We start from the raw sequence: 12,058 nt of genomic DNA, 5'->3' as shown, positions 1-12,058 counted from the left end.
ACATTGATTTGTTTGAGTGCTTTAATCTGTTTGACAGGTAATGAGATGTACTTCTGTGTATACCTCTGTATTATATATATATATGTGTACACACACACACACACACATAATATATATATATAAAATTAGCTGTCTCTTGCAAGCAGGCATAACCTGTAACCTGGTGGCATGCATCATACTTTTTGTTAATTGCTTTTAGGTACCTATGTAGTCGTAAACAAACATTAACACTCTCTTGGCCCCTTCCATCCCTTGATATCGTAGAACATAGAGGCTGTGACAGCTGGAGCAAGGATGAGCTGCACCATCAGTTGGCTGGTACTCATTTTCAGCTGAGTAAACTGAGCACACATGCATGTATACCGGCACATATGCAGGTACACACACACACACACACACACACACACACATATACACATGTGCATGCCTGGACAGTGCCAGGTTTCACCGCTAGTAATGCCTAAAAGCAACTCCTTAAACTACATTGTCTGCAACTTCAACAACAGGTTAAAAATAATTGAGGATTCTGAAAGCTCTGTGTCACTAGTCAAATTGTTTTGCTTACATTATTTGTCTGAAAAGGGATTTGGCCAAATAATTGTATATTTGGTCCTCTAAAAGGCTCAGGTTTTGTGATGGTAAGCAGATGCATGTCAAAGTTTTACCTGAATAACAAATTGATACTTAGTTCTAACAGCTAGGTGTTATTAGCTTAAAATAGGAGTATAACTCCTTTATATCTAAGAAATATGTTCCTGGTTTAATTATTTAAAGAATGTTTTCTTTTTTGAATGAAGAATTGATTCTCATCACATGAAACTGCTATTAGGAGTTGGAAAGTTCTTTTAAAAAACATTTCTGCAAATAAAACCTGAATGCTTCTGCTGGTCATTAACCACTAAAAGGTCAAAGGATTGTGCTAGTTATTAATTACGCAAACTAATCAGGAAAATAGCATTGCATTTTGTCTTGCATATTGCATACTTAATGGCCAGTATACAATGGTGAACGTTACTTTGAAAGATATGCAATACTCTTGCTTGTCTACAAAAGATTTTCAACAGACAAGAGTAAAAGAAGAATCCGTCTTTTTTTCATGAAGAAAGGAATTAACTCTATTTATTTATTTATTTTTTGCAGTCCTCTTCTGATGTTTCACCATGTCCTACTCCCGTTGGTACTCCGATAAGTACTCAGGCACCAAAATACGGAACTGTGATACCAAACAGGATATTTGTTGGCGGAATTACCACAACGGTAAGATTTCTTTTCCAACATTCAATTTGGTAATTGTTTAAAGAAAAGGGGGAAATTAGCTGAATTGACTTACATATATTATGTAATATAATTATATATACATTATATATATATATATATATATATATATATATATATATATATATATATATATATGAGGTCAGATCAATAAGTATCCGGACTGTTGCCATAGTAACGAAGCTAAAGCACGCAGAGGAAAGCTGCTTGGTAAAAATTGACCTTGAGCTCTGGTGTACATGTGCACTAAGTTTTAACATTCTAGCTCACTTCCGCTGCTTACAGCAGTGCTTGGAAGGAACTCACAATCATGGGCTCACAATCATGAGGTTGTGAGTTGGATTCTTGGACCAGGCTGTTGTGTTGCGTTCTTGAGCAAGACACTTTATTTCACATTGCTCCTGTTCACTCATCTGTTGCAATGAGTTGCAACATCCCAGGTGCCAAGCTGTATCGGCCCCTTTGCCTTTCCCTTGGATAACATCAGTGGTGTAGAGAGGGGAGGCTGGTATGCATGGTCAACTGCTGGTCTTCTGTAAACAATCTTGCCTGGACTTGTTCCTAGGAAGGGAACTTTCTAGCTGCAGTCTCATGGTCTTTCATGACCAAAAGGGGGTCTTAACCCTTATATATATATCACACCTGTTTCTGTTATCATTCCTGATCTCTCTCTGGCTGGGTAACCTTGTACTTCCTCTACAGCAAGACACCTGTTTCTGTCTCTTTGTCACACTTTAACCTTTCATCATCCAACACAGGATTGCCTCTTCCAATGTCCCCTCCCTTCTTGAAAGTTTTTTTTTTTTTTTTGTCTTGTCATCCAAGTACTTGGTGACCCTGTGCAGGTGCTTCTTAAAAGCATCCAGTCCACACTGTAAAATGTTCGGTGTTCAGAAGGACATCCAGCTGTAAAAAACCTTGCCAAAACTGACCTCGCCTGTGCTTGAGCCACGTAAAATGCACTAAGTTCACCCTGCTGAGTGGTTGGTGTTAGGAAGGGCATCCAGCTGTCAAAATTCTCCCAAAACAGTCACAGAAGTCTGGTGCAGGCTTCTGCCTGGCCAGCTCTTGTGAAACCGTCCCACTCATGTTAGCATGAAAGGTGGACGTTAAATGATATATATATATATATATATATATATATATATATATAGTAACAGAATAGACCTATTGAAAATCCTCAGGAATGATAAATGTTGTCTCTCAGGAGTAAACTTTTTGTGACCATATGTTTTAAATGATAATAATTTGTTGGTATTTAGTAAAATAAATTTGTTTGTTAGTAAGCCGATTTTTGAACATAATGAAAATTTCTGATGAAATATTTTAATTTGGATTTGAACACTTTCAAAGAGAGTGGTTGGTACATCATGGAATCTGGGGCTGGTTGGTATCATCAGAATGATTAATGTTTATTTGGTATGATAATTCAGAAACACAACAGATGGGTTATATGGTGTGAGAAATCTCATGGCATTCAGTAGCCATCAGGAGTTGGCACTAGAAAATATATAAACAATATACGTAGCATGAGATACGTTTTCCAAAATAAAGATAATGATGAGAGAAAATATGACTAAAACAGACATTTTTGCCCCCCCCCCTTTCCTTCCCATGATGCTAATATGACAGTGGTAGTGGAAAACCAAAATATATAATCATTTAAATTAGGCTGTGGTTACAGCATTAAACATTTCTTGATTTAGTAATGTTTTGATTTGGTTGCGTGTTTTCATAGTGCTATGACTAATGTGAAATATAGGTCTTTTTAAATAGCTCACAAGAGCTATTGAATCCTTTTCTGAAGACATAAATGTATTCCTGTGTGTTCATTCCGGCTGGTGCTTACCATACTTGCACCTGAAAGAGATACATACACACACATACATACATATATATGTGTATATATATATATATATATATATATATATATATATATATATATATATGTGTGTGTGTGTGTGTGTGTGAGAATATATATATATATATATATATATATATATATATATATGTATGTATGTATATATAGGGCACTCTTGTCGACAGATGATATGGTTCTCATCATAAGGATCTATAGAAAGAAGAACTGCTGGAGATAATGTAGAAATTAATGCCTGGATGAAGACGGGTGTATGTATATGGTAAAGATTAGCGTTAACAATTAGCATCCTTGATAAATTGACATAGGCAGGAAGGCTAGCACGTCTGTGTTTTAAGGAGTAGGTGGAAAGTTGATATTATGTAAGCAGTGTTACTAATAGTGAGTCCACATGAAGTGATATTCTTGGCAAGTTATCAGAGAGCTTACTGAAAATGCACAAGCAGCAAGCCTAGTATCATTGTCTAGCCACTTGTGAAAAACCTGAAGAGCTATGGAAGCCTTAAGCAGGCTGGGATAGAATCGGTTGTTGGTGGTGGTGGTGGCATTACAGCACTCTGATTAAAAGTAAACAGAGTTTTTAGTTCAAACTGATGATTAATAAAGGTAGTTTATGCAGCTTGTGTCATTTGTAGGTAGAAGGAATATTGGAGTTTTTAATAGTTACAGAATCTGTTTAGGAATTTCAGATATTTTTTTTGCAACAAGGCAGAAGGAAATATATATATATATATTTATATATTTCTGGTTCATGAGAAGGTTGTAAAAATAAACCTTCTTGTGTTCATTGGTTCATATAACGAACTGACGCTGCTAAGTAAAGAATCACCTTTGATATTCAGGTGTGTGGTATATCAACTAAAGATATATAAGTTTTCAAAAGCTGCTTTTTAGCTTGGGAATATTACTTAGAAATTTTTCATATTTTATAAATTTGAAGAATTAATAAATAGTCTTTTTTGCCTCTGGTCTTGGATGCGTTGAGACAGTTGTTATTTCAGCTGATATTTCTGAAAGAGACCAATAGTTGAACCCGCAGCATTTATTTTAATGATATTATATATTTTATCAGTTTGATGATAGAGGGGGTGATAGCAGAAGTTGATCTTAGGTGAGGGGGTGAAGGAAGTGAGAATGTGATGGGAGAAGCTTGATTGGTGTGGCAAGATGGTAGGTGTCAGGGTCGATGGAAGAGACATTGCTGGAAGGAGCATAATGGAAAATAGAGCCCACGATGAACTGTTATAGAGGTGATCACATGTCAGAGAGAGTAATGGATGTTAGTAGTAAAGGGTGAATCCTAGAGAGAGAGAAAGAGTGTGATAGATGTCAATAGTAAGTGACCTGGAGAGTGGGAGTGGTGGCTGGCTGGTAAGTGGGTAATGCTAGTGGAACAGACAAAGCACTCTCTTCCCTCCCTCACTTTTACTTTAGCAGAATATTGAGGGGAGGGAGTGAATAGTTACTTAATTGACTCAGAGAAGATAAAAGGCAAAGTTAAATCTCAGTGGATTTGAATTCAAAAGGAAGAGATTCAGACCAAATATTGCAACCCAAACAGCCTCTGCCAAATGATTGCCTTACACACTCACACATGCACATGCAGGTGCACACAGACGCGCATGCATGCATGCGTGCGCGTCAGGTAAATGATGAGACCTATAATATACAAGTCAAGCATGAGTTTCTACAAGACAACTAGCTGCAGGAAGTAGAGTGGGTCTGTGGTTGAGTCAAGGTGCCAGCCCGGTGGAAAGCAAAATGATGTGGGAATGTAATCGTCGTCGTCGCCGTCGTCATCGCCGCTGCTGCCACCACCACCACCACCATCATTTACTGTCCATTTTCCATGCTGGCATGGGATGGATGGTTTGGCAGGAGTTCACAAGCCAGAAGACTGCACCAGGCTTCCCTGTTTTGGTATGGTTTTTATAGCTGGATGCCCTACCTAACGCCAACCACCTTAGAGAATGGATTGAGTGTCTTTTGTGTGACATTAGCACCAGTGAGGTCTATTTTGGCAGGGTTTTTACAGCTAGATGCCCTTTGTAATGCCAGCCACTTTAGTGTGGACTAGATGCTTTTTACATGGCATCAGCACTGGCGGGATTGTCAAGTAACTTGCAAGACAAAATCCTTTGAGAATGGGTGGGGTTTTGGAGGAGGTGGCCTTTGTGCCAGGTGATTAAGAGACTAGAGTGTGACAGAGAGACAGAAACAGGTGTTTTGCTGTAGAGGAGGATATATGTAGGATAAAGCCCTGAAAACTGAAAGGCAATCCTAGAATGCCAGGATCTGAGACATGAAGTTCCACATGTCAAAGTACACTGTTGGAGAAAAGTATATTGAGAAAGATACATGGAAATGATACATAGAGAGAGGTTGCTGCATGTGAAGAGAGGGTCGTGAGTGGATTCGACAAAAAATAACTAGCTGTTGCACATTGAAAGCTTAGTTTAAAGATATGAATGCATCTGGTTCAGGAATAATCACTGAGATGCTGGAAATATTTAATGAAGTTGAGCATGTGTTAATTGTATAATCAACCTGGAGGTGTCATAGTCTGTGACAGGCATAGGCAGTATTCTCATCAACTGCAAGTAAGATGCTCGAGAAAGAAGGCATTTGGGAGGCATTTTTGCTTCCTCCTTCACATTCTTTATACTCCTAATTAATTCATAGCTTACTGACAGACAAATAAATCCTACAATTAACCACAACTCCCATCTTAACCTTCCATTCTCTGCCTGCCTGCTTGTCATTCTCTCTCTCTCTCTCTCTCACACACACACAAGCAAACACATGGCTTTCCCTTATTTGAATGTTCTCATTCTAAAGTGAAAGAAATGACTATTTATACACTACTTTTATGTATTGAGTACTTTACATTAAATTGGTTCTCTAATTTTTAAAACTGGAATGTGTAATAATTACACAAACGTGCACATACACCTGCACATATATGCATACATATTAATTTCATTTTAAGTTTTCAACTTTCATTTTATCTCTTACCAGTTTTTCTGTATGTGTTTCTAAGCAGTTTGAAATTTGGTCCTGTCAGATCAGAGTGGTACTAACTTTTAGTGATAAAACAATGAAGATAGGCACAGGCATGGCTATGTGGTAATAAGTTTGCATTCCAACCACATGGTTCCGGGTTCAGTCCCACTAGAAACTCTGGGTATATTTTTTAAAGAGGTGGGTAAAAATGAATAATAAACAGAATGTTTACTGATAAAATGTCATTTGTCTTCAATCCTTGCTTTTATCTCTTCATTATTTACCAAGTAAATTTCATGATACAGCTAGCTGTAAGGTATGCAGTGCCATCTCAGAACTGCACAAAGTTTCATAATACAGGAGAGAAAATTAGTTTAGTTATTAGACTGTCTTCTTAACACCTGAAGATTCCTACTTTACAGATTTTATACAGAAAGTAACTTTCTGTATAAACCATGTGGTTTTGGGTTCAGTCACACTGTGCAGCACCTTGGGCAAAGTGTTTTCTACTCTAACCATGGGCTGACCAAAGCCTTGTGAGCGGATTTGGTAGAAAGAAACTGAAAGACGTCTGTTGTGCGTGTATGCGTTTGTCGCTCCACTGCTACTTGGCAACTAGTGTTGGTGTGGTTACATCCCTGTAACTTAGTGGTTCAGTAATAGAGATCAGTAAAGTGCGTAAGAGGCTTAGAACTGGGGTCAGTTCATTCAATTCAACTAAAATTTCTTGAAGCCAGTGCTCCAGCATGGCCGCAGTCTAATGACTGAAACAAGTCAAAGATAAAAAGATATTTGACCAAGCAGCTACAAAGTGGATATTATAAAGCTTTTGATTTTCATTTTGTTTTGCATACAAATTCTGTTTGTATATTCCCAAAGTGTTACATTGGTTTCTTTTTTTGTGTGTGTATGTGTTGCTGACATTTAGGTGGAGTGGTACTTCCTTTAATGGGCTGAAACCTTGAAGATATCTAATTAGATAATGAGAACGAGATGTTGTTTAAATAGTGTGTTTAAACCCTTTCATTGTTGCATATTCATTGTCACTGTCCCCAAGGAAGATTAATGACATGTTGTTATATTTTGGGATGGTCATTTTTTTTTTCTTGCCAAATAAACTATATATTCATTCCTCACTCGTTTATTATTGGTCTATTGTCTGGAAATCTTTTATCACACACCTGTGACCTCTTCAGTGACTCTTCCATCCCCTGTGTTTCCTGTTCTGTTTAGTCCATTCTGTCTTCCTATGTATTGGTTTCAAGTTTTTGCACAAGGTTAGCAATTTTGGGGGAGGGTTAAGTCAATTAGATCAACCCCAGAATTTCAACTGGTACTTATTTTATTGACCCCGAAAGGATGAAAGGTAAAGTCAACCTTGGCGGAATTTGAACCCAGATCATAAAGATATGAAATACTGCTAAGCATCTTGACCAGCATGCTAATGATTCGGTCAGCTCACTGCCTTTGTCTTTCTATATATTAATGACAATTATATGTCAGGTAAAATTCTAAAACAATGCTAAATTACGAGTGAGAACATAAGAAATTTACACAAAATTCTTTGATCTTTGTTGCCGTTGAGCTTCCATGTGTAATGAATTCTTTTTTAAGACTCGAGAATTATGAAAAAAGTGTGATAAAAGATTATGGTTGAAATTCTTATTTAATAATTGTATACAATGGCTGGTTCAGATTATGATAGCTAACTAGGATTGTTTCAAGTTCTTTTATACAGAAAGTTACTTTCTGTATAAAATCTATAAAGTAGCAGCAGAAAGGAATCTCCAAGTGTTAAGAAGACTGTCTAGTAACTAAACATGAACCTACATAATTTATTAACCACATATTTAATAATGAACCAACATGGGAGCCTCATTGTGGTTGTTCAGCCCACTAGAAATAGCAGCCAAATTCTTATAAAATATCAATGAAACTAAAACAGACTTGCAACTTTGACTTGTGTTTTGAATGAGCTTGCAAACATTGACTCTGTTTTCAAGTTGTCATTATTAAACTGAAGTCACTCTGGACAAACATTCAGAAAGGGTTACATATATAGAAGACTGGCCTAATTCCAGCTATCGTTCAAAGAATAGATCTTAACAGCCAAGCTAGGATCATTGATATAAGCTTAGTCTATGGGTTGTATGTAAACCTTGGATTAGGAAAATAATTGGTTGCACTTGGGTCTTTCACTCATTCAAACAGGTACACTGCTGATGTGTTTATTAGAAGAAGGTCTTTCAAAGTAATTTTCAACTCCTATCTGTTTGTCATTCATAACTCATTGTCAGTTGCGTTGTATCTTACATTTCAAGCAAATGTATGAAAAAAATCCCTTCTTCAGAAAGAAATTTGAAATGTTTCAAATATCCAGATTTCTATCAAATATTTCTTTCTTTTGTGCAAGTTCCAGATTTTATTCTCTTTAGTTGTTTTCTTTCAATTATTATATTTAAAACTCTTATACCAACTCTAGGTGCACTCTAGTTGATGATTGACACTCTTCTCTTTATAATGTCTTTTTGTCTTACAAAAGAAAATGTTTTTTCTACTTGCATTAGTTCCAGTTTAGGGAAAACATGGAGAGAATTAATAGATTACCATCAATTAGGTAATTTAGATCACTGATACAAAGTAGTGCTAGGAACAGCACTGCCAAACTCACATCTGCTTGCTTGTCCACTATTTAACCCTTCAGCATTTAACTCAGCCATATCCGGCCCCAAATTTTCTACCTGTTTTTTTTGTTCAAACTGGCCAAATCTGGCCTTTCAAAACATAAGCAATCACATCATTGAAATTTCAAAACTACAAAAATAATGCATGGTTAATCCAAATCAATGTGAATAAATAAGTATTACATATGGCAATAATCTGAATGCTAAGGGGTTAACTGACTTAGCTGTCAATATTCTTATCTACTGCTATACTTTGCATTTAAGCTCTTCTGGAACCAACCTGATAAAATAGCACCAGCAATATTGTGGTGTTATATAACAATTTACCAGAAAACTTTGCTTCTACAGAAGAAAGGCATTTCAATTTTATGAATAAAGAATTTAAAAAAAATCTTAAGCTTTATTGCTAAGAAATATAATTAGTTTTGTAATTCAGATGTGAAAACTTAGAAATCAGTTATGTAATAATTTTTAGTAATACTGAAATATATAAACCAATACGTAAACTAGCTTTAGTATGCTATGCTTGGCAATGACATTTGCCTTTCTAAATATCAATTACATTTGGAGCTTGGTGCAGCCCTCTAGCTCGTCAGATCCTATGAAACCATCCAACCCATGTCAGCATGGAAAACAGATGTTAAATGATAATGATGTTGATAATATAACTAGAATGTTACCGATCATATATGATGGGTCTCTTCTTACCATGCCTTCTGTTTGGAAGGTGGTAGGTTGTAATTTCACTGATCTCTGGCTGCTATTTTTGTAGGCCAATCGACTTCCTTAGTTGTTACTTAATCCCAGGTTTGTCTAATCAAGCGAATGTGATGTGTAAAGTGTTGCAGTTCTAACTGCCCTGTTTTTATATCTGGGATTATATTCTTCTATGATACCATGCAGTATAATTTGATGGTGATTGGCTGATGTTCATAGCATTTTGAGTGGTTCACATGCAGTTCCTTATTAATTCTTGACTTAAATTTGTTGTTGAATTCCAGGTAATCCTTTATCAAAGCTCCTGTCACCTTCATAGATATCAGAAGCAATCATAATCCGACATATATAATATAAAATTGTACTGGCTGAGGCCATGCTGGTGTAGAATATATATATATATATATATATATATATATATATATATATATATATATATATATATATATATATATATATATATACACATATATATATATATATACGATTCTACTTGGCTTGACAAATCTTCTTAAGCACAGCATATTGCCAAGGGTCTGTCATTTATCATTGCCTCTGTGAGGCCCAACATTCGAAGATCATGCTTCATCACACACATTTATGTGTGTGTGTGTGTGTGTGTGTGTGTATATATATATATATATATATATATATACACACACACACGTACATACATACACACACATGTACATACATACATACATACACATATATAAATCTCTATATATGCATCACTGAAAGGAAATATTGATGCAGCATGTAGAAGTTAAAGTGGGCAGTAGTGAATAAAAGGCATCTAATGCAGTCTAATGTGGACATATTAGATCCATTCATGATTGAATTTGTAATCGGTCCCTTCTGAAGCATGCACACACTCTTCAATTATTTTAAGACAGCCATAGATTTGATATACAAATTTTAGTTTATTGTGAAGACCAATATATTTGATGTAAATTAATAATCAATTATTGATGTGTTTAATGTTAATTTTAAAAAACTCTTGTAGTTGAATAGTTTCTGTCATCCTCTCAACAGGTTCATATTAAAATTCAAGTGATTTATTAATGTTATTTATTTTGTGATTTATTTTACGAAATGAAAATATTTTGACGAAATTTTTCTTCACTGTGAAATATATATATTTGAATGTTAGTGAGTTTCATTTAAACTATAACAGTCTCCTTCACAGACGACAGAAGCAGAATTGAAAGCTTTTTTCACATCATATGGAACAGTGAAAGACACAAAGATAATTGCAGACAGAGGTGGGGTGTCCAAAGGGTAAGTTAACTTTTAATTCTGCTTTGGAGGAAATGTTTGTCTTCCAAATAGAACAATATATATATATATATATATATATATATATATATATATATATATGTATGTAGAACATACACACATACATACAAACATGTATGTACATGAGTGTGCGTGCCTTTATCATCGCGTGTGTGTGTATTTGTGTGAGCAGATTTATTGACAGAAAGTAGGCAAACCTCCTCTTTACCAGACAAGATGTTTGCCTTGACCAAGGGAAGACACTCTTTTTTTTCTGCCAACCAGAAAGTAGTCACAATGATCTATATTAAATTTAAGGATCTTGGTTAACCATTCTAATAAAACTTCTTGTGATTACAGTCAGACTTGACACAGCCAACTGGAAAGCAGCCAGCTTGACTGATCTGGTCACACACGCTTGGTGTAATTGTATAGTTGTGTGCATGTATTTTCTTTTGTAATGATGTTGGAGTACTTGCTTTTAGTACAAATCTAGTTGGGGGCTTGAACAAATATCAAAAATCAGTTTAATTTGCATATGTATATCTATACCTACACATGCACACACACACGAACACACACATTTTGAATTGAATTGCTCATGTTCAGTCCACTTTAGAACAAAAGCCTCAGCATGTTCTCTCCACCAGAGAATGGTTTGAGGCCATACTGGTTTGATGAGCCTACTCTACCACACTAGCTTGACAGAGAGGTATAGTTTTTATACTCATACCCAGGAGTATTTAAGTTGATTACATTGACCCCCTAATCGCAAAAGGATGAAAGGCAAAGTCAACCAGGATTGCATTTCAATTCAGAATGTAAAGACAAGCGAAATGCTGTTAAGCAATTCACTTGCTGTGCTAACAATTCTGCCCAGCTCATATTCATATTTTATTACAGATGAAATATTTAGATTTTCTTTTAAAAACAAGAATTGTGATGCATACATACAGAGAAGAAGAGAGAAAGAGGAGGAGAGAGAGAGAGAGAGAGAGAGAGAGAGAACAACTGTCTGGATCAGATGAATGCTTAGAATGTCTTGTATTGTGTTTGTGTATGTACCCATACATATGCACATGTATAAATGTGATATTTTTGCAGTAAATTTCTGCTAATAATTCACTCTTTTTGGCTCCTACTCAGGATTTACTAAAGTTGAGTGAGATATTGAGAAGGAATGAATTCATTTTTCTCCAACTCTGAATTGTTAAGGAATTTT

At 35.7% G+C, this 12,058-nt stretch overlaps 1 protein-coding gene across 9 annotated transcripts in view; it reads left to right on the top strand.

The window, feature by feature from the left end:
- LOC106879649 (protein boule-like) overlaps window positions 1–12,058 on the top strand; it is a 104,567-nt gene that overhangs the window by 24,177 nt on the left and 68,332 nt on the right. For 6 of the 9 annotated variants that reach the window (XM_089343436.1, XM_089343435.1, XM_014929310.3 and 3 more), the window contains exons 2-3: window positions 1,141–1,257; window positions 10,736–10,839. In XM_089343436.1, the coding sequence (XP_089199562.1) occupies window positions 1,141–1,257; window positions 10,736–10,839 (221 nt within the window). The remainder of the gene's footprint in view (window positions 1–1,140; window positions 1,258–10,735; window positions 10,840–12,058) is intronic. The other 3 variants (XM_089343433.1, XM_052977200.2, XM_089343434.1) reach the window with 1 other exon arrangement.

Source organism: Octopus bimaculoides, chromosome 27 (genome assembly GCF_046866305.1).
Source record: "Octopus bimaculoides isolate indiv1 chromosome 27, ASM4686630v1, whole genome shotgun sequence".
In the NCBI taxonomy this organism is placed as follows: domain Eukaryota; kingdom Metazoa; phylum Mollusca; class Cephalopoda; order Octopoda; family Octopodidae; genus Octopus; species Octopus bimaculoides.
The sequence above is the reverse complement of the archived record's forward strand: the minus strand, read 5'-3'. Positions and strand labels throughout refer to the sequence as shown.